Source organism: Tachysurus fulvidraco, chromosome 16 (genome assembly GCF_022655615.1).
Source record: "Tachysurus fulvidraco isolate hzauxx_2018 chromosome 16, HZAU_PFXX_2.0, whole genome shotgun sequence".
NCBI classification, from domain to species: Eukaryota; Metazoa; Chordata; class Actinopteri; order Siluriformes; family Bagridae; genus Tachysurus; species Tachysurus fulvidraco.
Genome location: NC_062533.1, coordinates 12,415,343 through 12,442,442, shown reverse-complemented (window position 1 = coordinate 12,442,442; position 27,100 = coordinate 12,415,343). Strand labels below are relative to the sequence as shown.

At 37.0% G+C, this 27,100-nt stretch overlaps 2 protein-coding genes across 2 annotated transcripts; one reads left to right on the top strand and one right to left on the bottom strand.

The window, feature by feature from the left end:
* The first annotated feature begins 1,367 nt into the window (after positions 1-1,367).
* hsp90ab1 (heat shock protein 90, alpha (cytosolic), class B member 1) lies at positions 1,368-7,663 on the top strand. Its single transcript, XM_027166385.2, has 12 exons — positions 1,368-1,524; positions 2,732-2,875; positions 3,149-3,355; positions 3,774-3,933; positions 4,084-4,217; positions 4,392-4,709; positions 4,932-5,097; positions 5,222-5,412; positions 5,827-5,974; positions 6,062-6,330; positions 6,742-7,075; positions 7,180-7,663. The coding sequence occupies exons 2-12, from the start codon at positions 2,732-2,734 to the stop codon at positions 7,296-7,298; spliced, it is 2,190 nt and encodes a 729-aa protein (XP_027022186.1). The 5' UTR covers positions 1,368-1,524; the 3' UTR covers positions 7,299-7,663.
* Positions 7,664-14,798: 7,135 nt separating this feature from the next.
* On the bottom strand, positions 14,799-26,632 carry slc35b2 (solute carrier family 35 member B2). Its single transcript, XM_027166388.2, has 5 exons — positions 26,326-26,632; positions 23,122-23,312; positions 22,793-22,947; positions 22,094-22,372; positions 14,799-18,825 (listed from the first exon to the last, which is right to left on the bottom strand). The coding sequence occupies exons 1-5, from the start codon at positions 26,343-26,345 to the stop codon at positions 18,169-18,171; spliced, it is 1,302 nt and encodes a 433-aa protein (XP_027022189.2). The 5' UTR covers positions 26,346-26,632; the 3' UTR covers positions 14,799-18,168.
* Positions 26,633-27,100: the final 468 nt, after the last annotated feature.

Below are 27,100 nucleotides of genomic sequence, written 5' to 3'. Positions count from 1 at the left end.
GACATGTCTGTGTGTGGTGGCTCTTGATGCCTTGACCCCAGGCCTCAGTCCTTTAGTTGTGAAGTTCAATCAAATTCTTGAATCGATTTTGCCTGACAAGGCTGCGGTTCTCTCAATCAGTTGTGCATCTTTCACTTCCACACTTTTTCCTTTCACTCTGTGAACAGACAGCTTTTTTGGCAATGAATGTTGGTGGTTTACCCTCCTTGTGATGAGTGTCAATGATTGTCTTCTGGACAGATCACAGCCTTCCCCATGATTGTGTAGCCTAGTGAACAAAACTGAGAGACCATTTTGATGGCTCAGGAAATCTTTGCAGGTGTTTTGAGTCGAGTAGCTGACAGGCATGTTCACCATATTATAATTTTTTTAGGTTTTTGTTCAATGTGAGCAAAAAGAACCAAAGCCTTACACTACTTCAGTCTGTGTGTACTGAATTTATAATACACAAGTTTCACTATTTGCGTTGAATTACTGAAGTAAATTAACTTTTCCACGACATCCTGATTTATTGAGATGCACCTGTATATAGTTAAAGCTATTTCATCTATTTTTCATTCTCCAGCCCTCTCTGATTACAGCGGCTTTGTTTATAATGTGGGAATGTCGTTAACGGCTGTTATTCCGGAAGCGCTTGAGCTGTGCGTTTGACAGACGTGTGACGTCATTGAAGGGGCGGGTTTTCCAGGGAAAGTGCTAGAAAGAGACAAATCACAACCATGTCTGAGCTGTGATATCCTTCCGTTCCAAAATAAAGTACCGCGGTTCGTGATTTATTTTTGTTTCTTATTGTATTCTGCCATCTAATCATACTTATATAAATTAAATATTAAGATGATGATCATGAAGATCGTGCTAAAAGATTTAATCTCTCAAATTTGTCATTCATCCTTTGGTGCAGTAATAAGCGTCATGCCTCAACAATTATCCCAAAATTCATAATATAAATATACAGGTTTATATCCCAACAGTATACAAATGAATATAATGAACGTGGTATGAGTTATATATATTTTATTTACAAACACTATATTATATAAGTGATCATAAATGATGCATGACTTCATAAGGTCATTAGAAATAGTATATATTACATATGTTTCTTTTTTTTTAGCTTAACGGATATATATTATATAATTTATGTTTTTTGTTATATGACTGGTGAATGTTAAGCATTTAGATGTTACAGTGAAGCGCCTTTCGTTTTCTATGACAACTAAACGTTGCCTAAGGTTTAGTCCTAATCACATATTTAGCACCCTAAGGTTTAAGTTAAGACGCTGTAGGTCACTATACTGTACCTAGTGCACTAGATTGACGTAGGACTCGTGAGCTATTTAGGCAGTAACCTATGTCGCTCTATTGCGGCTTTCCCGCGGAGTGATACAAAACTCTGCACATATAAACTATATACTCTAGAAAATTCACCCAGTCCTTCTTTTACTCCACTGCATCGGAGTGTGGAGGAGATTGGAAAGTGTCTGGTTGCGTTTTTCAAGAGAAGTCAACGAAACTAAAGTCAAGGTACGATAGATAACGTTTTCGGTTAATCCAAATCAGTTGAATCCTTTATGGTTTAATTTAGTCAGTTAGGTTTTATGGTGATTCAAGTCTCGTGTTTTAATTAAGATTGTAACAAAGATGGCGGTTACAGGGAGGCTAAATCAGTTAGCATCACTTTTCGCTTCATCTGATTTTAAAATCTTGATGTCGTGTTTGTGAAAAGTCTGTATTTAGATAGACAGGGATGATAGAGATGCAGTGTTCAGAAAAGCTGCTATTAGCAGGTGCAAGGGTAAGTCCTATCCAAATAAGGATATTCGTGTATAAAGTCGATCATGTTGTTACTTATTTTAATAATATTAATGGAAACTATTATTTTTCCATTGTGTAAAAGTGTAGAAATGGCTTGAAATCATTAGTCGGCGTCGACAGAAACAATAGCTATCGCTAGCACCTTTAGCTTTTTATAAAACCCTCCGCAGTGCATTAGGCGTCCAATAGCGAGCCGTTGGGATTCAATACAACCGCATTACTGTGTTCATAACTCACAATGCGGATTTAATCGATCATGTATCTCGGTCACATTACAGCTTGCGGTAAATATATATTTACAAGAATTGTGCGTTAAAAAGTGTTTTAATCTCTTTCTAAGAGGAAATCTGCCTTGATTTCTTTAATATTTATCAGGCGCTTTAGTTTTCACGAAGGCAGATAGGCACGTTTAGACGTTTAAAAATAGATATACGAGCTTAGAATAAGCAGGGATTTGGTTTTATTACGCTTAAAGTGGAGTAAAACTAACTCGTGTACGCGCTTCCTTCAAAGCACGTGGCTCTGTCCTTTGTGCAGCCGGAAGTTCGGCCATGTTGAACTGTACCGTGATATACACATGGAGGATCTGTATGGAGCCTAATTGTGAGCGTTTATTTCCCGTCGTCTGCAGGTTAATCCCGCGTCAATCCATATTCGTACAATAAATATTACTGTACGTTTATCATTTTGTTTTTAATTGTATTCTTAGCGCATATTAGTTTATTTATCTATTTAAAATTGACAGTAAAAACGCAAGTAAGCATTTAGCGAGTGTGTGTACACGGTGGGATGGAAGAACACAAGTATGAAATGATGTGTCCAAAAATAAAGAAACGTGTTTCGAAGTCGACTGAAACACGTGATGGATGAATAGATAAACAATTTTTTCTTTTTTTGTTCCCTTCATTTGTTTCAGATGCCTGAAGAAATGCGCCAAGAGGAGGAGGCTGAGACCTTTGCTTTCCAGGCAGAGATTGCTCAGCTGATGTCCCTCATCATTAACACTTTTTATTCCAACAAGGAGATTTTCCTCAGGGAGCTTATTTCCAATGCCTCTGATGTAAGTAGATTTTAGTAAATCGGTCAAGACAAATTTATCTATACTGTGGAAAATTTATCAAGTATCAGGTGTAGCTGCATGTAGCTCTGATACAGTATTATATGATGACTAGTGTTATTGATGGTGCTGTATAGCTGCAGGTTTTCAGAGAAAATAAATTCTCTTTACACACTGTAAAACACTTTCGGCTGTTTTAGTACTTCAAGTATATTTTACCCATCGCACTTTTCATCTGTACATTTTAATATGAATTAATTATTGATTTTGTTTTAGGCCCTTGACAAAATCAGATATGAAAGTCTGACTGATCCAACTAAACTGGACAGTGGAAAGGACCTAAAGATTGACATCATTCCTAACAAGCATGAACGCACACTGACTATTATCGACACTGGAATCGGCATGACCAAGGCTGATCTCATCAATAACCTAGGAACCATTGCAAAGTCAGGAACCAAGGCCTTCATGGAGGCTCTTCAGGTAGAGTGTCATGAGATACATTTCACATTCCATTAATGAGAATAATGCACTGGGAGAAGGAAATTGTATGGTCATTTAGTAAAACACTGGCACAGAGTTTATTCTGCCCTTGTAAACAGGGCTTTGATTTGATCTGGAACATGGATGTACTTGGAATGTTTGTCATTAAAATGACTTGGCTGTACTTAGCTGTTAAACTGTTTGTTGTATTGTTTAAACAAATGTTTAAATGCTTGATCATGTTTAAACAGAGTGGCCACAATACTGTGGCATGCTGAATTTGAATAAACTGGTCCTGAAGACTGCAATATGCTTTTGCATAAATAATACTACTACAGTTACTGAGCTTTTTCTGGTTTTTTTTTTTTTTTTTTTTTTTTTTTTTTTTTTTTTTTTTTTTTAATTCCCCTCCCCTTAGGCTGGTGCTGATATCTCCATGATTGGGCAGTTTGGTGTGGGCTTCTACTCTGCTTACCTGGTGGCTGAGAAAGTGGTGGTCATCACTAAAAATAATGATGATGAGCAATATGCCTGGGAGTCCTCAGCTGGTGGATCCTTCACAGTCAAGGTTGACCATGGTAGGTTGATTCAAGTGCACATTTAACCCTAGTCAGGTGTCTGGATATTGTAATGCTCCCTGCATGCATATTAAAAGTATAAAAATGGTTTAAGACTTCAGAATTGTTTAACATTCGTACAAGTTACTGATATTAGGGATCTTTTTACAGGTGAGCCTATTGGGCGAGGAACTAAAGTCATCCTTCATTTGAAGGAGGATCAGACAGAGTATGTTGAGGAAAAACGTGTGAAGGAGGTGGTCAAGAAGCACTCTCAGTTTATTGGATACCCAATCACACTCTTTGTAAGGGTTTTGTTTTTTATTTTTTGTTTTTTTAAATAGTTTGTGGAAATCATTGTAGTTGGGTAAAACACGCTGCATTGATCGTTGCATCAGGAGTAAATCCCAGCATCAGAAATAGTGTCCATGGCTTTGCATAAGGTATACGAAAGTTAAATGTTTCTGAAATGTCTGTAGGTTGAGAAGGAGCGTGACAAGGAGATCAGTGATGATGAGGCAGAGGAAGAGAAAGAAGAGAAGGAAGAGAAAGAGGAGAAAGAAGAGGGAGAGGACAAGCCCAAAATTGAGGATGTAGGTTCTGATGATGAAGAGGACTCTTCCAAGGATAAGGACAAGAAGAAAAAGAAGAAAATCAAGGAAAAGTACATTGACCAGGAGGAGCTGAACAAGACCAAGCCCATCTGGACCCGGAACCCTGATGACATCACCAATGAGGAGTATGGAGAGTTCTACAAAAGTCTTACCAATGATTGGGAGGACCACCTTGCAGTTAAGGTATAATATCTAAATCAATATAATGAATCAATACCTTTTTGGTAAGAATGAGTCAGCAAGAAGTGGAATGGAAGCAGTAGGGTTGGATAATCAAGTCTGCTAATTTGTTAAATCCCCTTTTATAAATCTTATTGACTCTTGGGTTGTCAGTGATCATAAATCCAGTGCCAGTTACCAGCAGTAATTGGTCCAGCACTCACATTTCCCTTGTGTCTACTCTAGCACTTCTCTGTTGAGGGACAGCTGGAATTCAGAGCCCTGCTCTTCATCCCCCGTCGTGCACCCTTTGACCTCTTTGAGAACAAGAAAAAGAAGAATAACATTAAGCTGTATGTGAGGAGGGTGTTCATCATGGACAGCTGCGAGGAGCTCATCCCTGAGTACCTGAGTAAGAACAGCCTTCAAGCCTCGAAACCCGAGAGCTGCCTTAAATATATTTTGTTAAAGTATCATGCAGATGTTTAATTCAATTGTTCTCAGAGTATTGGGTTTGTTTCATTTAATTACCACAGATTTCATCCGTGGCGTTGTTGACTCTGAGGATCTTCCCCTGAACATCTCCAGAGAGATGCTGCAACAAAGCAAAATTCTGAAGGTGATCCGTAAGAATATTGTGAAGAAATGCCTGGAACTGTTTGTTGAGCTCTCTGAAGACAAGGACAATTACAAGAAGTTCTATGAAGCCTTTTCTAAGAACTTGAAGGTGAGATTGGGCCCCATAAATGCACAACTATTGAAGTTTACCACTATCTAATTTGGGCTGTGCCTAAGTGTTCTATTTTCTAGAAATTTCTAATTTCTAGCCTTCTCTCTCCTTTTTTTTTCTTTCTTTTTTTTTTTGTTTGTGTAGTTGTTTGCCATGGATTAAGGTTTGCCTCCTTTGTGGGTCCTGTAACCTAGTATATTTTGTCTAGTATCGATGATGTAGTTGCCCTAGTTTTTGTAACTTTCAGCTGTAGTGACTTGAAATGCTTTTATTCATGTATTGGGGCATATTGGGTATTTATTTGAATTTATTGCTTGACAATGTAGTAAAATGTTTTAATTTCTAGTAACATCTGTGTAAATATCCCATTAGGTTGAAAAAATAATGTAACAAAATAATGGTGTTTTGTAGTTGGGCATCCATGAGGACTCCCAGAACAGAAAGAAGCTCTCAGAGTTGCTGCGCTATCATAGCTCTCAGTCGGGAGATGAAATGACCTCGCTATCAGAGTATCTCAGCCGCATGAAGGACAACCAGAAATCCATTTACTACATCACTGGTGAGTTTTGTGCCAACTTTATCTTTATTTTTAATAAAGATGTTCACTTTATATGTGAAGGGTTCTGAGAGTGATTTTCTACCCCAGGTGAGAGCAAGGACCAGGTTGCTAACTCTGCCTTTGTTGAGCGTGTTCGTAAACGTGGCTTTGAGGTTCTCTACATGGTGGAGCCCATTGATGAGTACTGCGTGCAGCAGCTGAAGGAATTTGAGGGCAAGACACTCGTTTCTGTCACCAAGGAGGGGCTGGAGCTGCCTGAGGATGAGGAGGAGAAGAAAAAGATGGAAGAGGATAAGGCCAAGTTTGAGAGCCTCTGCAAGCTGATGAAGGAGATTCTGGATAAGAAGGTTGAAAAGGTAAATGGTTTTTAAACATTAAATTGATTTTGGTTTAAACTTCTCAATCTTGGATTTAATATGAAGCCAGTTTCTTGGTGAGCCACTAATAAATATGAAATTTAGTTTGTGTAGTGTTGAAACTTGGTGGCTGTGACCTAAATTGTGCTTGGATAGCATCAGTGAATGACTATAATCAACAGCAAATACTTTCTGAAAATTGGGTGATCTGCTCAAAGGTATAATAATGCTAGCTCTATGCAGATTTCATTATGTACTTTTTTGTAGGTGACCATTATGCGATCAAAATATGAATGGCATTATTTCCTTTTGCCTTATGACAAGTATGTAGAAAATGGTTAAATGAGACATGCATACAGCATGCTTTCTGTGCTATATACTTGTGTGCTAATCATCTTCATATTTCCACAGGTTACAGTGTCTAACAGACTGGTTTCTTCACCTTGCTGCATTGTGACAAGCACGTATGGCTGGACTGCCAACATGGAGCGCATCATGAAGGCCCAAGCACTGAGGGACAACTCCACCATGGGCTACATGATGGCAAAGAAGCACCTAGAGATCAATCCTGATCATCCCATCATGGAGATGCTGAGGCAAAAGGCAGAGGCTGATAAGAATGACAAGGCTGTGAAGGATCTGGTAATCCTGCTGTTTGAGACAGCGCTGCTGTCCTCAGGCTTTTCTCTGGACGATCCTCAGACGCATTCCAACCGTATCTACAGGATGATCAAATTGGGGCTTGGTAAGACTATACACTAATTGACTTGGCTCCTGCCACTTCCACTACTGATCAGATTAATTTAATTCGGTTATTGTGTATTACCATGTGCTGCACTTTCCTTGCAGGCATCGATGATGACGATGTGCCCTCAGATGAACCAAGCACTGCTCCTGCTCCAGAGGAAATCCCGCCACTGGAGGGAGATGACGATGATGATGCCTCTCGGATGGAGGAAGTTGATTAAACAGTTATACCATCTATTAACCATTAAGCCTCACATTCCCCTCCCTCTCAATTCCATTAGTTTTGCCCTGTATAGGTGCAATTTGGTCAAAACACTTTTCCTTTGTTGTACAAATTGTAATTGGATGGTTTGTCCAGCTATAAATTAGAGTACCTTGCTGCACAGAGCTTCCTAAAGTGAGGGCCCAAGGGGAATTCTGGGTAATAACATTCCATCATGTTTCAGATATAGAGGGGAGGGTTGGCTCTGCTCTATGTTCAGGGGCAGACTAAGTTGTGTTGTGCCTGAATCCAGGCTCGTGTCTGTTCAGTGTGGTTTATTTTTGTTTGTTTTTTTTGCTGAAGAAATTAAATGATGTAATACAGTTTCTAGCCTCTTGTTTCTTTTCTTTTCTGCAAATCAAAGATGAGACCTGGTGACTTCTAATCAGTCCCAATTTGGCATGGAAAAAGTACCGGAGGACAAAGTATACAGAAACTGCACTATATGGCGCAGCACTTTATCTATATTTTTGTGCTGCTGAAAATGGTAACCTTCCAGAATTAAGAGATGGTAATGGACATTCAATCTGTGGGCCAAGTGTGACTATTGGCTATTTGCTAGCTAAAGCATGCTTAAGTTTCAAAGTTGGGTAGCGTTGCCTCAAAGTTTAGTCTCTGGTTCTTTCTGAGCTTGGGTTACTGTTTTCTGTGGGTTTACTCCCTGGTGGATCTAAAACTTGCCAGTAGGGTATTACCCAAGATATTACCTTTTTAGGTGATATTGTATGCCTATTACTAGTCCAACCCTGTGTGTAATCCTGTCTCATGACTAAAAACTCCATGGAAATAGACTATTCACCAAAAACCTGCCCTGGATAAGGGGCTTCAAATACATCAGTGTCCAGGTTATTGTAAATATCTTACTCACTTTAGCTAATAACATTTTAGATCTGATCAACACTGTCTAGTGACAGTCTTTCTTTGTTTTTGATAAATTTACTCAAATGTATGCAGTGTTCTGTATTCAATATAGCCAATCCCATATTATGAGTGAGAGGCAACTAGTTCAATTTTTTTTTTTTTTTTTAAATCAAAGCCAGACGAATTCAGCACCAGCATCCTTTTTTAATGTATAGCAATGCTGGTGCTTGGTCCCAAAGGTACAAAATAATCCATTTAAAGACATGTTTTGCCTCATATTTCACTCATATTGGTGATTAACAAAGTACTTCATTTCATTTTGGAAGTGTGTGTGTACTGAGATGTTGCATGAGATGCAACGTAAAATGTTGCATCACTAAAAACAGTGTTATCGACTAATGTAAAATGCTAAAATTGTCATGTTCTTTTCATGGTTTCATATGAAAAAACAGCTTTGAGTCATGACTGAGATACCATTTGATAGCTAGCTGACAATCGCCCAACTGAAAAGCAGTCAACATTTACACCAACATGTAATTTTATGTTTTTTATATCTATATTTTTTGCTTTGAAGACAAAGGAATTGTTGCTTTTATGCTCCACAACTTCTGTTGGTGGAGTTTGCTTAAAAAAGAGCGAGTGTTTGCTGCCTTGATAGATGCCACTACTATGTTCGTCCATGTTAATTTCCTAGTTATGCCAGTTACAATTAAACTGTCCAGAGCTTCAGGTGTGTTTTGGAAGGTGTACATTGATGAGACTCCTATGATGTCACGCAAACTGTCAATTGAATACTGCTTATAAAGTGCAGTTATATGGGAAAAATATTAGGGCAGATATCAAAGCCAACTTAACCTGAAATAGATTGTGAACGTTAAACATATGGTTCAATGTGAATGGTGGTGGGTGAAGCTTTTACCACTAGGCGTCAGAATTGGGTCTCTATTACATATTCCACACACAAATACACTTACCAGGAGGTTTACAACACAAAGCAAGCAGGTAAATGCGGTTAAAAAGAACAATATCGTGATACATCCACTGGGTGGCGCCTCTGAATCAGGACATGAATAACATCATAAAAAACAACTCAGTAACATCATAGATCCATGAGAGCAGTGTGTCTTTTAAAAATATATATTAAAAAACTTTTACATTGCATTGTAATGGATAAAAAATCATTAGAACTGAATGTTTGTTGTTATTAGTCACAGAAAGGAAAATAGCTGCACTTATGATGTTTCAGTATATAAATGATATATGAACTATATAGTAAGTTAGTAAATTACATTAAATCACATCTGAAAAAAATCCAAAATGCCTGTTTCATGTTATCAGCTACATGATCCTGCATATGTGTGAACTATCTATCTATCTATCTATCTATCTATCTATCTATCTATCTATCTATCTATCTATCTATTACTATCTACTTTATTTAACATTTTGTTTTGACAATCTTGCATTCAGAAATGTTGCATCATGATATTTAGGCTTCTTCTAAGTCACATGTTTTAGAGAAAAAGAGGCAGCACTGAGGGGGTGGTGGCGGAGGAGGAGACCTCTGCTGACATGATCACATCCTCAGGTGCAGGAATGAGTTGCTTAAAGCCACAAAAGAGAATTTTATATCTTATCTTATTTCATCTCTGGCTGATCAAACTCCAGGGACTAGTCTGCAGATGATTTATAAAATAAGTGTTCAATAACAGGTGGTGCTTTTGCCATTTGCAGGTTGCTGAAACCTATTAACCTGTAACAACAGGGATTAGTTGGGGTTACTTGTTTTCACAGAGTTTTTTTTACAATAGACATTCTCACATAGCAGGTTTAGTGCAATCTGGATGTAGATTTTGATTCCTGATGAACCATAGGAAAAATTCTCTGACACATTTGGAAGAAACCTGAAGAGGGGAAAAAGACTCAAAAGGGAACCTACTGATATCATTACTAACATCACTATATGTTATAATGTCAAATTGTTTTTTCAAAATATATTCACTATCATCAAGTTGTAATGAAGGCAAATGGAACAAGTATTAATCAAGGCATAAAAGCTCTGTTATGTGACACATAATGAAGATAAAACCATTCCTATATATGTCTATAAAATAACACAAAAGCCCACCATAGGTTTCCAAACGGCACTTCCTGTGGAAACTCGGGTCTTTTGTTTAATAAAAAGGAAACTGTGGTTTTTATTTCTAGGTCTGCCATTTCTAAACACCTTTAAGAGTTACAACAACACAGGAAGTGGGGGTGTTTACTAAATCTGGGAAACCCTTTGCACCCACGGCCCAGAAAGGCTTTCAGTGGGATGTAATATGACAACGTATCTTCATACCAAAACATAAAACAAATGTGCTCAGTGAAACACTGAGTCATTCCAATATGGTTTGATACCTGATGGTATGGGGGATCTCATTTGCGTCATTTAATTTTTGAAAAATGCTTGTGCCTAAGAGAACTGACCTTTTCTAACATTTAATGAGAAAAACAACTTAGTAAATACTCATAAATGTTCTTTAATCGGGGGAAGCGTGTAAACTGTGAAAGCCTGTGCAAGCTTGTAAGTCAATACACCAAGTAACCTTTGCATTATACTTTGCTAAGTTCTCATTATTTATGGTGTTAGCCAGAAAATAATGGACTCCCACTGTTATATCTTGGTTGTTAAGTTCCATCTTCTTTTGGACAGTTGAGGTCCTTGGATTGCTTCAAAGCTGATAGACCCAAACATGCCATTTAGTACCAATTTCATTCACAGAATACCTGACCAAAACAACATGATTCTAAAAACAACACAAGTTCATCAGATCAACAGACATTTCTGAATGTCGGTATATTATAAAGGCACTGGATGACATTCACAGCAGACATATTTATCCAGAGATCTTTATCTTATTTACAGCAGTACAGCTGAGTAGTAGATGTTTAACGGCCTTGCTTTTGATGGTCATGGGATTTTAGCTCACAAGCTTCTGATCAGCAGGCCACAGTCTTAACCACTGGGCTACCACTTTACCCACATGACAGGATGGTATGATGATGTAGAAATAAGATATGATCATATCATTAACTTTGTGCATTTCCACCAACAGATAATTCAATCTCCTTATTCAGTTATTATATACGGCCTAAGGTTGAAAGCCCAATATGTCAAATGTTTACTAGACACACATACACGTGTATGTACACACTCGTTTGACCTATCTAAAATTGTGAGAAGATGATGTGTCACAAAAGGCTGTTGTTATTCTCTGTATATTTGCAATATTTAACATGAACAAGAATTGGATTTTGCTGTCTAGTTAATTAGGTTAGCTACAGAAATGGATGCTGTACTAATTTTCACAAAAACAGGCTAATTTAGGTCAATATAGACAATTAATTTTAGTTTATTAATGCCGCATTTTTCATCAGCCTAAGAAGATATACTTTATTGTAAATGACTCCATGCTTATCTCAACATATTGAAACATTTCGTGTTCAGATGCACACAGATACTGCTAACCACATCGTGTAGTCTGCGAAAGTCCCCGTAGGTGACGAATGGGCACAAGTCTTGAGGTTTTTTGTATGTTGATTCACATAATATGTTTTTTTTTTTTAACTGAAATGATTGAATGTTAAACTGAAATGGGAATAAAATGTACTGAGGTCCATTTGATATATAGACTTGTGCACATTCGTCACTTACCATATATATATATATACACACATAAATATATACATATACAGTCACTGGCTGGAGAAGAGAAGAAGAGAATTACGTAAGGAGTGAAAATATTAAACAATATAAATTAAAAAAAAAGTATAATGAGGATGTAAAATTACTCATCGTTAACACAACATATTCCACAAAAGGTTTTTAATTTTTATTAACTTTATAGAACAGGGATTCACTTGTTCCTTTTTAATTAACAAAATTGTGTCAATATGTCTATTTTAATTATATTTACCTTTACAGCATTTGGTAGACTCCCTTATCCAGAGTGACGTACATAAGTGATTAAATCTCTCTCATTGGATACATTAATGCTGATTAACTAGGTTATATACTTAAGATACCACGAGTTTAAAACATTTTCTTGAATGTTCTTGAGTGGGTGTCTCTCTGTTTCTGACCAAGCTGATGGGATTTTAACGTAAACCCAGAAGTATATAACCTAGTGAATCAGCATTAATGTATCCAATGAGAGAGATTTAGATGTCCAGTTCCAGTACAACTGGTAAAGTGCTCACATAATAAACCTGTACAGTAATTGTTACTTTGAAAAAATACTTTGAAACTTTTTCATTGTAACTTTGAACAAGTTTCAAAGTATTTTTTCAAAGTAACAATTACTGTACAGGTTTATTATGTGAGCACTTTACCAGTTGTACTGGAACTGGACATCTAAACTAAGATCTAGTTAAAGTGTTTACAGATTAACTCTGTACATTCCACTCTTCCCCATCGGACACACCTGCTTTTTGACCTCCTTACTGGATTTTTGCCCACGTAAATGGTTGAAAGTGTTCTTGAGTGGGTGTCTCTCTGTTTCTGACCAAGCTGATGGGATTTTAACGTAAACCCAGAAGTGTCACTGAAAACATGATTCACTGCATTGCTGATATTTGACGCGTCAAAACGATTCCCCTTTGAAGAGAAGGGCTTTGTAATCTTTGTGTCAATCAATTTACAGTTAACACGTTACTTATATTAGAGCATGTTTTAAAGACTTATTAACATTAACAGCTGTAAGAAATGCCATATGAAACAAGCTGTATTCGCACATGTCCATAAAAGTGCTGGAGTACAAACTGATGACTACGCTGTATAAGACAAATCGATATATACGGAAATCATATGGTAGAGTTCAGTGTAAAGGTTTGCTTCCTCGGAGTTCATTTAGTAGGTTATTTTCTTCCTAGGGAAAAGCTGCTACAACATGACACAAAAATACTACTGAATTCAAATGAATTCATCATAGTAAAATTAGTCCATCGTAGGGCATCCCCTAGGAGCCAGGAACCAGGAGGACACTGGACAACTCAATGAAAAGCCACAGAATGTAGAATACGTGAGAAACACACACACTACATTGACAGCATTTATCCATATCGACTTTTTACCTCATTTCATACAACTGAGCAACTGAGGGTTAAGGAGCCCAGCAGTGGCAGCCTGGTGGACCTGGGATTTTAAACTCACAGCCTTCAAATTAGTAGTCCAACATCTTAATCACTAAGCTACCATAGGTGAAAATGGAAAAAGGATGGCTTTCTACATTGTGATAATACCGAAGGCTGAGAATGATCCTCTTAACAATGCTGGGGTAAGCAAGTTCAGCACAACTTGACTTTAGGCCAAGAAAACAAAACACACACACACACACACACACACACACACAAAGAATATTAAGAGTACATAAGGTTTATAATAATTTAAAAAATATATATATAATAACAGGGATAGAAGCAAAAAAAAATAACTGGGTGAATTTTTTTTAAATATCTTTTGAGATATTTGAACTCAAATTCAATATTTTTCTTACTTAAAATGTTAAATTATGTTGTAAGAATTAGCATTAAATATGTAAGAGTGACCAGTATAAGAAAGTGTTGAAATTGGTTATTTATCTGATGTAATCTAAAATCTGCCATGCTTACTGCTTTTACACCATGAAACTGATTAAGAAGAAGAAAACCAAAAAAAGACCAAGAAGACCAAGAAGAAGAAAAAAAGACCAAGTAGATGAAAAAGACCAAGAAGAAGAAGACCAAGAGTAAGACCAAGAAAACCAAGAAGAAGAAGAAGAAGAAGAAGAAGAAGAATTATTATTTCAGAACACATACGTTCTATATGAAGCATATTTGGGTTTCAGGTGCTGATCAATAACTTGAGAAGAAAGTAACAGAAGGTAACAGAAAAAGTACCTCATTTGCATTACTGAAAAGACTGAACTATGTGGGTTTAGCTGGTAAGAGGAGTGGGAACATGTAGGCGGCATGTGTACAGAAAGGTGCTATAGTGTAGCTGTAATCCTTAGTCATTGGTAGAAAACTAATTTTTTATATCTTGGGATGACGGTGAGGTTTCTGTAGGTTACTGATAGGGACGTTTGCAAATGACTCTCCTGTAAGTGTCATGAACTGCTGCACACCTACTGTGTGATGATTTATGGGAATTCAGGCAAGAAAAATAAAAGACCCTATTTAGTGCAACTTTTATCTTCATATTCTCAGTTAAGATTCTCAGATTGAACAACAAACATCTTTATTTCTTATACTACACACTATATTTGTGGGAAACCCTACGATTCATTATGATTTTGATTTCAACATTATTTTGTGATTATCAACAAAAATCAATTTTCTTCACTGCTATTCACACCATTGTTATCGTTAATATTGTGTCTGATTGATATAAAGACAAGTACTAATAGACTCATACCAAGAGCTGGTACAGTATGTATCTGCACCGAATTTAGTCTCAATTATAAAGCACCTGCTTATGTAGAAACTATAAATGAAGACATGTTAGCAGCCAACATTACAGTATATAAGAATTTGTTTTACTAATGCAATAGAAAAAACAGAGAGAAATCTGACAGTTTTTTTTCAAGTATTCAAATTAATTTAATCTGCCTAACATATAATTAATACATCCTTAAAAAAGTACAAAAAGAATACATTAGTTAGATTGCATTCCTTATTTCACATGATCTCCACATGAATGATTGGGAAAGGGGGGGGGGGTTTCAACTCATCAGTAAATACATAAGCACTCTCTTAAGTCTCTTTCCTGTAGAGAAGCCTGACAGACACGTAAATCACAAACAATTTCAATACCTTTTTTTTTTTTAAAGGTAGTGTTTGGTTATTTTTCTATAAAAATATGTTTTAAACCCATTTTCTTTCCAATTTGCATAGCAGCCTATGAAACTATCAAAGAAAATCTGATCATCTGAGCAAATAATTTACTAGTAAAAAGCCCAGTAAAATGTTTGACCAAATGTCATATGCAAAAGAAAGAAACATGACCATTCCTGTCTGACGACTTACAAGCTGGTATAGGCCATATATATTTATACATTTAAACAAAGTACATCATGGTATCAAGCAGGAAAAATCAAAAACTGCTTTGCGTAGTGAAATAACACTTTTCCCCATGCCTCCACTCCACCCCCCCCCCCCAAAAAAAAGAAAGAACGGAGTGTTTCAGAGCATACATTACAACTTCACGTAAAGCATCTAAAACAACCTTGATTTGAATCAAACCAGAGCTACATCTGCAGATACCCAAGTATTTATCTGGCTATGTGGCTTATCGTAGCAACACACCTTATTTACTGTCATGATTATTCCTATTTCCACAAGCTAAGGATGATGACAAGTCAAATCAAATGGTCTTCTCTCTTTTCAAAATAAGGTAGAAAATACTGCCACTGCATTGTCTCGCTGGTGCTTCTTCATGCATGATAAAGACCTTGATGCACAGCTTAAACACCACACCTTCATTAGCATCTCTTTACATTAATTAGTGTTACTTAACGATTGAATAATCATGTTCTACACTCAAGACTGATTTTTTTTTCCATGAATTATTAAAACAAAATCAAGAATAAAATAAATGCATTTTACTGAATCAGATATTTTGTAGGGATTGTTTACTGCCCGAAATCTGAGAAAATACATATAGTACATCACTCATATCATTAGCAAACATGTGGGGAAGAAAGAAGAAGAAAAAAGACTTTTTTTTTTTTGCGTAAATCCATTAATGACAGCTTAAATGTGTGAACTGGGATTGTAGTCATTTTGCAGTTACAAATTCTGAATTGATGTCTTTGCAGGTATTACGTTTTATGTACTTAACAGGATATTGTCTTCCCAGATACACATCATTAGTTAAAACCTGCAGTGGAAGACGTAGGTTTCCCTACATAGATTAGCTATTTCTAACCACACAAAGGAGGTATAAGTATGGACTTGAAATGGCAGCCATGTTACTTTAAATATTATTGCCAGAAGCTTCATAATGAGTGGAGGATGTTTAAACTATGAATGTGTGTATACGGTTACAGTCAATTGTCTCTAACATTTTGAAGGGACAGGTCCAAAGAGCTGAGCGGGTGTAGTTGAACGAAATGGTAAAATGGCTTTAGGTCTACATATGAAGAAACGTCTAGCTTCTTTGGATCCTCTTAACTTCAACTGACAAATTGTAAACTTCAAAATCACTATCCCAGCTGTGGAATATAAAATGTGGTTGGCTTGGACACCCATTTGTAAGTATGCCAGCATCATTAAAGTACACGGTGCACAAACAGGACAGCAGAACTTCATCTGAGAAAACATGTTTACAATAAGATCATTTTATCAAATCATGTGCAAACATACACACTGGTATGTCAAGAAGAATTACTAACTTTATAGCTCTCTGTCTCTCACGGTCTCTCGCTCTCTCTCTCCCTTTCTCTGTGAGTGTCTATGTCTCTCTCATCTGATGGTTTGTTGAACCAATGTGATACAAAAAAAAAACACCACTTGTATAACAATACAGTGTTTCTAACAAGTTACATTAGCCATGTGCTGATATTTATTTTTCATACAACAGCAGGTTATCCTTTATTAAATGCGTAATAACAATTAGCATCAGCACATAATATCAGAATAGTCTACACTTTGGTCATAGATTTCTGTCTACTCCTTTTTGGCATTGTTATACAGCTGTGCTCCTTGTGGTGAATGTGTATACTTTGAAACATGTAGATTTTTGTTCTGAACAAATCTGTGTCTGAGGCCTTATCAGAAATATCCTCTCTGCAGCCAGTAGGACCTTTTTGTTTATTAGAAAACGATCAGTGGATCAATATCAAATATATCAGACATGTCTTACCTAATGTTTGCTCTGACTGAGCAGTGTTTTAATGCAGCATCTCATTGTGGACAAGAAGGTAGCCAATTCTAGTCTCCTCGACAGTGGTTGTTATGCTAGGATAATGTGATTTGGAATATCAATAGTTGTGTACGTTTGTGCTGTAGAACATAGCAAAGCTAAAGATCAGCACATGCCCAATGTACATTTAAGGTTCTGGTCAGATTAAATAATAATGTGGTTACAGATCTCCTGTTACTATCTGCAAAACCTTTGAATTACTGAAAGAATTCTTGTTTACAATACAGTAGGCACTCACGGTCTGTTGCTGATGAAGTCTCAGCACTTACACCTATCTTATTTAAGGATAGAAAATACTACAAAACAGACCCTCCGAAAAAAATCACAGGTGGATTTAAATATATTTAGACAAGATTTAAAAGCAGGAGGTGGTGACATGGTTAAATTTACGTGAAAGTCCATCAAAATGCTGGATGTAATTGTCACATTTTCAGGTGGGATTTTCTATTTAAAAACAGCTTTTTAAGCAAAGCTCAATAAGGATCATCACAAACTCAACACTAGCTTAAAGAAATGGAACGGGGTATAATCGCACATAATAAATAAACTGTTTAAACCATAGTCATTTTTTGTGTTTTAAGACTTCTAAGAGGTTAAAAATTATTTTTGATTCGTGCAGTTTGGTGGTTTTTATAATTAAAATCCAAACTATAAATAAGAATGGTAGAATCCAAAAATACACACTTAATCAGTAATAAAGACATACAGGTAAATCCTAGCACGCACCCAAGAAAACAAGTTTGGACCAAATACTGGCTCAGCAAAAACAGAACCCACAGCAAACACACTTCCAACACATGACACAAAGAATGTAACTATCCCTCCATATTTTAGACAGAAATGTCATAATCCCTTTTTTGGGGGAAAAAAAGAAATCAAAAAATGCCTCCTCTTTCAGTACCTTTTTTCATATACAGAGTAGAAACTAAGCTTTGTGAAACACACCCAGACACACACACACACAAGAAAATAGAGGAAGCAAAACCACAAATAACGTGGTTGTGTTATCACCGTCCTTCATCTACACCTTCTGTAATGGTGCCTGTGCTGCTCTCTTGTTGCTCTTTTTCACTCGACTGCGTGCATAGACGCGTAGAAAGAGTGCAAAGAACACCACGGCCACCCCAAAGATTCCCGTTGCTGAGATGGCATGGCCATAGAGGAGGCAGGAGAGTAGGATAGCGATGGCCTGGCGCAGTGTCATAATGATGGTGAAGATGGCAGCACCGAACTGTGCGATAGTATAGAAAATGAAGAGCTGGCCAAAAGCAGAGCAGAGCGAGAGCAGAGCCGCGTGAGCTGCAAACTCGCCATGGCGGGTCATGAATGCCAGGGAGTCGAAAAGAGCACCCGTTTCTAACAGTGAGCCCACCGTCAGGAGGCAAGAGAACAGGTTCACGCCGAACATCATCTGTACCGAGGACATTTTGTGGCGGAAAAGTTCATCCTGCCAGTTTGAAGTGAAGCTGTCGAACATGATGTACCCGGCCAGGATGATGATGCCGGAGAAAGTTGTGATGGTTGCGTGTTTGGTACTGCTGGAGCTTGACAAAAGGAACATACTCACACCTACTGAGATTAGCACAGCTGTTAAATATTCCCAGTATTCATATTTTTTTTGTGACACAAGCTTGCCCATCAGCATCACAGGGATGACTTTAGAGGCTTTGGCCAACACCTGAAAACATTAGAAAGAGAGCTCATTTTAATAACAGAATGTTAATATACATTAAAACACTGCTTTATAACTATATAGATACAGATACTTTATAGATACTATATACTTATTGTGGTTTAATGGTTTAAAGATCCAAGTCCAGCATTTTATTTCTTAAATATGTCAACATTTAGTAACATTTAAAATGTGCTAATTACAGTTGAAAGTTTAGTTTATCAGTCACTATAATTGTAATTATAGAAAAACTGTAGATCCAAATGATCTGGGTGCATATTACTGCCTTTTATTAAAAATGTGCCTCTTTAAGCCACATTAGGCCAGTTTAGATTAGCTGGTATGTCTTCATGCCACAGAATCAGTGAAAGGTTAAGGCTGAGCAGACATATTCATAACAGTCATAGTAATTTGCATAGAACTTTGCGGATTCCACAGTGTTGGCATGGTTTCAACAAGCTACTGGAAATATTCCTTTGAATTACATTGCATTATATACAGCTTCACCCTGAAACTGTTTTCCTGACTTCACACTAACTGTCAACACTCTTTTCTTTGATACATGACAGAATTAAAATATAGTGTCAAATGTGTCTCAATACGTGTCTTACTTTCAGATCTCGTATAAAAAGTCTCAGACTTTTTGTAGCCATGAACCTTTGTCTATGCTAGTAAGATAAATTAGACAAATAATATTTGAAAAGAAAAATCAGACAACTTGGGATCAATAATTTATCTGTTAACCATAAAAGGTGTGTCCAAGTCCTTAGGTGAAGATAAGAAATGCTCTTGAATATCTATGGATAGGAATATGGGCATGTCTTAAAAGGCAGGGTCTCCGATTTTTGAGAAATACTTCAGAAAACTGAGTCGGGCCGAATAATAAACAAAAATCAAAATAAATGTGTACATATACACACACACACATATAAAGATATGCACTCAGCCCCCCACCCCCCATCCCACGCCCTCGCTGCTTCGTACCACCAGTCTGACAAGCGGGTCTGTGACCAGCGCCGAAGATAAAGGCTGCAGGACCTGATGGCTGCTTGCCTTTGCTGGATTACCTCCACCCTCCACTCCCCTCCCCTCCCCTGTTGCAAGTCATGTGTTTATGGCATACTGTTTAAGTGCTTATGTTGCTGAGGTGTTTTTCCTGTTCCCACACTGTACTCCCCACCGGAGTATAGTCTGGGGGTTGTTTTTTTTTTCTATTCCCTTCCCTCATGTTATGCTGTATTTCTTTTCAATTCCCTGCCTTCCTGTCCTGTCCCCCGCCTTGTCATATTGTATGTATTGTATGTTTGGACAGGTTGATGGGTAATTTCACAGTACTTGTGACCAGTGACAATAAAGGCTACTACTACTACTAGTCAATGAGCAGAAAGGGGAGGGGCTTGTCAATGTGGGCAGAGAGAGTGTTCAGTGCGCATGTGTGACATTCGCAGAAAGCATTTTTAGCATTGACATGGAGGAGAAAAACAAATAAAGAAAGTGAAGAAATACTTACATTAAGGCAAGAAGTAGGACGTGTTAATATAGGATCAGCTTTCCAGCTCTGGAAAGAACTGAAGGAGCATGAAGTAGTAGTATTCTGAAGTTATTGCATATTCACAGATTGGAGTTTCCCGAGTCAATAACTCCTGAGCTAAATGCTGTTACTACACAAATAACACCTCTTTTCTATCGTAGTGATGTAGAGAGGCAGCTACAACCGCGTTTTGTGTAGTAACAGCGTTTAGCTCAGGAGTTACTGACTCGGGGAAACTCCAATCTGTGAATATGTGGCCAAATTTACTTAAGACGCCAAGGTGCTTTTTTCCTGCTCGATAGGTGAGTAACGGTTTTGCTTTGTTACACAGAACTAATATATGCCGTCCTTTGCATGATTATGCTTGTGTGTCATTTTTGCTTGTTTGTTAATCTGCAATCGCATTGTTCTTCCCTAAACACACATTTCTTTCCATTAGTTGCCTGGGTTATGTTATGTATGTGTGGGCGGAGCTATAATTACAGGGGTGGGAGCCATTCAAATGTCAACATTGGCTTTCAAAAATCGGAGACCCTGCCTTTAAGAGTTCACGTTAAAAAAAAAAGGAAGAAGGAAATCCTTTTGCAGCACATAGGTTTAGTCCTATGTGCTGCAACCTATGTGCACACAGGTTTAGGTCCTTGAGCTTGGTATGAGACATGAAATAAACCTTAACCCTTACAACCGCTATAAAAAATTTTTGTGGCTTAATGGATTAAAGATGTCCAGCATTTAAAATGCTAAAAAGGCAGTAAAATGGTGCATATTATTGCATTTTATTAAAAATGTGCCTCTTAGGCCACATAAGGCCAGTTTAGTTTAGCCGGTTTGTCTTTGTGCCACAGAATCAATAAAAGGTTAGGTCTGAGCAGACATAGTCCCTTAATAACAGTCATAGTAATTTGCATATAACTTTGTGGATGCCGCAGTGTTGACATGGTTTCAACAAGCTGCTGGAAATATTCCTTTGAATTACATTGCATTATATAACAGCTTCAGAATTGTCAGTGCTGCATTCATGCTGCAAATCTCCTGTTCTACCACATCCCAAAGTGACTAGAAAGGTCATCAATGTGCATTGTGTGTCATGTTTATGGAACCAGTTTAAGATGATCTTTGCATCATGGTGCATTAATATGCAGGTAGAAAAAACTTCTGACCACACCAACTGCCTCAGACAGAATAAATAAAGATTCACCAGGCTAGGAGACGTTTTACCAATTTTCAAATTTGTATTCGTGGCCCCTCATTTGTAGCCCAACGTAAAGTCTTAAAAATGATTTGCAATCTGAGAGCAGTAGTTTGTGAAATCTCTCAAACCAGCCCATTGTCCCTTCTTTGATCATTAACCGAAACTATTGTAGCTACGGAAGCAAACAGCTTCATAACAAAGTTAGAATGGCATTTTTAAATCTAATGTAGTGCACTAACCCAAAGCATATATTTTTGTCTCATTAGCTCACTGTATACTGTTTATTGTACAGCCATTAAAGATCATTTAAACTGTGCAAAAATGTTGGTGCACAATTTCCCATCTTTACCACTTATTTGCAATTGTATAAAGTATGCTTTGCCATCTATGCTATAATAATTTTAAAGCACAATATTTAAAACTATCTATAATTTGCAACAAATTTATCAATAAATACTTGCCACTGGGGGCTGTTACTATAGTAACCAGGTCACTATGGTATGGTTAGCTGCCACTGGGCAGAAGTCATGTATATATTTACTGTGCATCACCTGTGTAGGGAAGCTGATGTATTTAAGGGCTTCATACTGACACCAGCTGCTCAAGATGTTGGAAATGGAGGCAAACGAGTACTTGTACATGGGTGCCATGTGCCTGGGCTGTTTAAACAGTAGGCAGCAGAGGCCAGCCACTGTAAGGGCCAGGATGCGGTTCATGAACACCAGGAACTGAGAGTCCGTGAATTTCTCGCCATTTTCCCCATCTTCATTGGCTCCATAGGAACGTGTCATCACTCGCTCTTGCAGCACGCCCCACGTCAAGTACGAGCACTGCGATAAATAAAATATATATGTCATATACACTACAGACTAAATAAACTATTCTCATCATTAACTTGATTTCAGTCCTCTATTTGTTAACCGATTAATGCTGTGCAGCATGTTTGCACTTTGTTAAGATCTGATAAGTTGTATAAGGTGTGCCTTTAAAGTCTGATATAAACTGCAATTTAAGTGTGACTTTTCATGTGCAGCTTGTAAACAGCCATTTAACTAAATCATTCTGTTTTATAACACTTATTTAATATTTCTTTGATGAAACAGATTAGGATTAGTTGAACTGTAGAGAGATTGTAGAAAAAAAGATGTGTTTTCACAATTTACATGCATATATAACAAGTACAGCTTGCTCACATACAGACTGCATTTAAATGTCCCACGCAAAGCTATCAGGTACTATCTCATGCTTACCTGGAGTCCGGCAGCACAGAAAATAAGTTTGATGGCTTGCCGTGTAGATGAAGTGGACTCGGTTCTGGTTGTCTCAGACACATCGTCCAACAATGACGGTTTAGAGTCACTGCCAAACACACATGCTTTTATAACAGGATAACAGATCCCTCGACCTGTAAGATAGCACAAAATGATATCCCTTTAGGAACCGTGATGACCAAGATAAAAGACAAATATTGAAGTACATTAATTCAACATCATTAAGGCAGCTGTGACTAATCCCTATAACATATTTTTGACTTCACCTCCCACTAATTATTATTAAAAGGAGAAATTACCAAGCACACCTGTCTCAACGTAATTACTCCTCTTGATGTAGCGAATCAGGAGATATCCTGGGACAATAATGGTGCCATATGCCAGGATGTTGAGGGAAAAACGGAATAGCCACAAATCCTTCCAGCTTTCCTGGATCAGAGTTTCCCCAATGTCAGCCGCCACAGGCATAAAGAGACACAGCAGCAGAACAGAACACAGACTGCAAACACACAAATGCAGAGTGGTTCAGGCTCATGTTTACTTTCTTAGCCATTGGTGGACACTTCACACTCAAGGTTCATAAAAGGCAACATTCAACTAAACAACCGCTTCTTTCAGTAGACTTTCCATCTTATTCCAAAACCTGATCCCTGCATCAGGGTTCAACATACTCTCCTAAAATAAACCCAGATTCTTAGATGCTCTTAAAATGATGTCTAATATTAAATGCTTTCTGGGGCCTGCTGTATGCATTGGCACATTGCATTGTATCAATGTAGTGTAAAATCACTCTTTACAATGATGGTTAGCAGAAACACATCTAAGAACACATAAACCCTTAAGGTAGATGTGCTATAAAAGAAGAAAAACACATCTGATTCCAGTCCTGTTAGGCAATGGTGGGAATCTGAGGCTACAGGCTCACGAACACTAGACATCTGAAGACTGGAAAAACAAACAAACAAACAAAAAAACAACACATTTGACTCTTGATATACATCTGCATGAATTTATACAATGCATTGCTGACACATGATTAGTTGACTGGATAACTATATGAAGCAAGTATACAAATATACAAGTCTGCTCATATACAGAATGGTTACAATGTTGACATTAGCAGACCTACGGAAAATATTTGTTTTACAAAAGTCCATAAGAATTTAGTGTTTGTATAAACACAAAAAAGCAAACACTGTTTACTTCTGCCTCAGAAAAAAAGCCCGGATATCTATATCCTGCTTGTCCCAAAGTAGCAATAAGTGATAAGGCATAAAAAATAAAATTTCATATTATATATATATATATATAAACATAATACTTAAATTATCCCATTTGCCTATGTGAGGTAAAGTACTGTCCTAGATTGAAGGCAGCAAAAGTACAGCTGTATTCTGAGGGCTCTAGGGAATATTAGGTGTCACAAGAAGGCAAATCTTTTTGTAATGTTCTTTTTTTTTTTTTTTTTTAACATGAATCTCAAAATAAAGGATAAAGAATTGTAAAGGGTCTGATAGTATAAAAGTGTGTGTGTGAGAGAGAGGGAGAGGGCGAGAGTGTGTGTTGGAGAATTTCACATTCTTGGTGTGGGCCTCCTTTAAAGCCAAACAGAGCGTCTTTGTGAACGAGGCTAAACTCTTTAAGGCCACGGCAGCAGGAGAGGAAACTCAGCACCTTGCGAGCTCAGTAAGGACTTCACACTAACCTAGCATGTCATTTTTTTTTAATAACGAAAACCACTAGACATGAAGAATGCATTTAAATTCATGTTACTGATTACACATGGAAACGCATTAATGGATCAATGCGCATGAAGTGAAACTTTGAGAAAAGTGTTCATCAAATGTCACATCTACATTTAGATGTAGTTCTACATTTAAAAACAATTTTAAATAAATTCAATATTTTCATTTAAATAACAAAGCAAGCAAGTAAATAATGTTTTTTTTTGACCCATTGAATCACCAAATCAACCAACTCGGAATCACCTCCGTACAAACTATTTCAAAAGTCTTTAGAATTTCAGGTTGAAATGTAAATCGCTTGCTTAAATTCACACATTTTATTCTCAGTAGGGTCCAAATCCAGAAATTATGAAAGTCACTAGAATTTAATATTTCTGTATTTTTTTAGTTCATTTAAATGACTATACAAGAAGGATAACTTACAGAAATATACAACTGTGGCCAAAGGATTAGGACAGATATTTGAAAAGCCCTCCTAGAAAAATTCAGGTACTAAACAGGAAACTACATAGTATACATCGTCTCGGGTTCTGTGTTTATCATGTCATAATGCAAATAATGGAAATAACATTTCAAGAAACATTACAGTTTGCAGCACATCTAGTATACGGTGACACACGCATTCTCAAATTAAAGTGACCAAACATTTTAACAGTGACTCTCTATGTATTCTCTGTAAACACTGTGTGTGTTGGATTATATTTGGGTTTGAGCTTGTGACTATGTCTATGGACACTTTCCAGGACTTATGGTCATTAAATTTTAAAACACCTTAAGCAAACAATGTTTAACCCTTCCTCAAACTATGCATCATAGCATGGTGTAACAAGCATCTTTCTTAATTAATTTTGACTTAATTAATCTTGAATAAAGTAATAACTGAATGAATAATCTTTAAAAACACACACACACACACACACACACGCGCACACACACACACACACACACACACACACACACACACACACACACACACACAGTTGTTATTTCAATTCAAATTCTGGCCATTTGTAATGAACTCAAACAAATGTTTACTCATGCAAGCAAGTTACTCTGTAAACACTGTGTGTGTTGGATTATATTTGGGTTTGAGCTTGTGACTATGTCTATGGACACTTTCCAGGACTTATGGTCATTAAATTTTAAAACACCTTAAGAAAACAATGTTTAACCCTTCCTCAAACTATGCATCGTAGCATAGTGTAACAAGCATCTTTCTTAATTAATTTTGAATAAGTAATAGCTGAATGAATAATCTTTAAAACACACACACACACACACACACACACACACACACACACACACACACACACACACACACAGCTGTTATTTCAATTCAAATTCTGGCCATTTGTAATGAACTCAAACAAATGTTTACTCATGCAAGCAAGTTACAAATGTTAACGTTACATAATGAGACATATGATATTGGATATGGTCATTATTATTGTATTATAATAACTGCTTAAAATGCCTTTATCTGTGCAGTATTATATTTATCTGCTCCAGTTTCTCACATCCCATTAGATACATACAATATCCACTCATGTGTCATCTTACCAGTTCAGTCTATCCTGGTATTTGTTTTATTGTAATGTCAACAGCCCAATCACATTGGGAAATCTGCCCAAACACAGTTGAGCTAACAGGCTACAAAGCAAAGTAAGAATGACAATAAACACTCCGTTGTAAATAGCACTCTTGTTATTATACACTAGCATAGTTTAAGCGCTGTAATATAAACAGACAAAGATATTCAGCTCTTACCTGCAATGTAAAGGTGGCATTTTTTACAAAAAAGTTTTGCTAAGCTAGCTAGCTGTGTAGCTAGCGTTAAACCCCCCAGAAAAACTCTCACTCAGCCTCTTCACATGAACAGTTACAACATTAAACGTTACAGCCGTTACTCAAATAACCGTCCCAAATAAATTTAAACCATTTCAGTTTGCCTTATACCCCGAAAAGAAAGTTCGAACTTGTCGGTTAACTGTAACTGACTGACACGGCTCTTTTTCTGCACAGAGCCGACAGTGATGAGCTGCTGGTGTCACTACTACGTCTCCGTGCGCATGCGCAATGGACATCAGGAACTGTTCTATAATAAACTGTTTTATAATAAAATTACAGAAACAACTGTATGTTAAAAGTGATTTTAACTTTTAAAAAACAAACAAACAAACAAACAAAAAAACAGATTACATAATTTAATAAATAATACGTTTAAATTATTAAGGAAACCGATATGGCCAGCTTACGTTAGCACGTTTCCCAGGGAACGGTCGTTTCCGGTGTTGAAGAAACAAAGCATATTTAATAGATTTTTTTATACATACACCAAGACTGACAAATGCAAATGTACATAACATTAAAACTGGTTGCGGTTTTTCCAACATGTTTTTATGGAAATATTTATTTTCATTGTGATAAAATGCGCAACTCGGTGTTTATTTTGCAACACAAAACCGGAAATGACAAGACCATGAAAATAAATAAACAACCGACCCACCATTTCTCTTAGGAACATAATTCAGAATCATGTATT

Excerpts from the sequence above, each read along its gene's own strand:
- hsp90ab1 (XM_027166385.2), top strand. The coding sequence starts at position 2,732 with ATGCCTGAAGAAATGCGCCAAGAGGAGGAGGCTGAGACCTTTGCTTTC. Across the intron at positions 5,975-6,061 it reads ATCCATTTACTACATCACTG|GTGAGAGCAAGGACCAGGTT; the intron begins GTGAGTTTTGTG and ends TTTCTACCCCAG. Across the intron at positions 7,076-7,179 it reads GATGATCAAATTGGGGCTTG|GCATCGATGATGACGATGTG; the intron begins GTAAGACTATAC and ends CTTTCCTTGCAG.
- slc35b2 (XM_027166388.2), bottom strand. The coding sequence starts at position 26,345 with ATGCCACCTTTACATTGCAG. Across the intron at positions 23,313-26,325 it reads ATGCCACCTTTACATTGCAG|TCTGTGTTCTGTTCTGCTGC; the intron begins GTAAGAGCTGAA and ends GTGTGTTTGCAG. Across the intron at positions 18,826-22,093 it reads ACATCAGCTTCCCTACACAG|GTGTTGGCCAAAGCCTCTAA; the intron begins GTGATGCACAGT and ends TAATGTTTTCAG.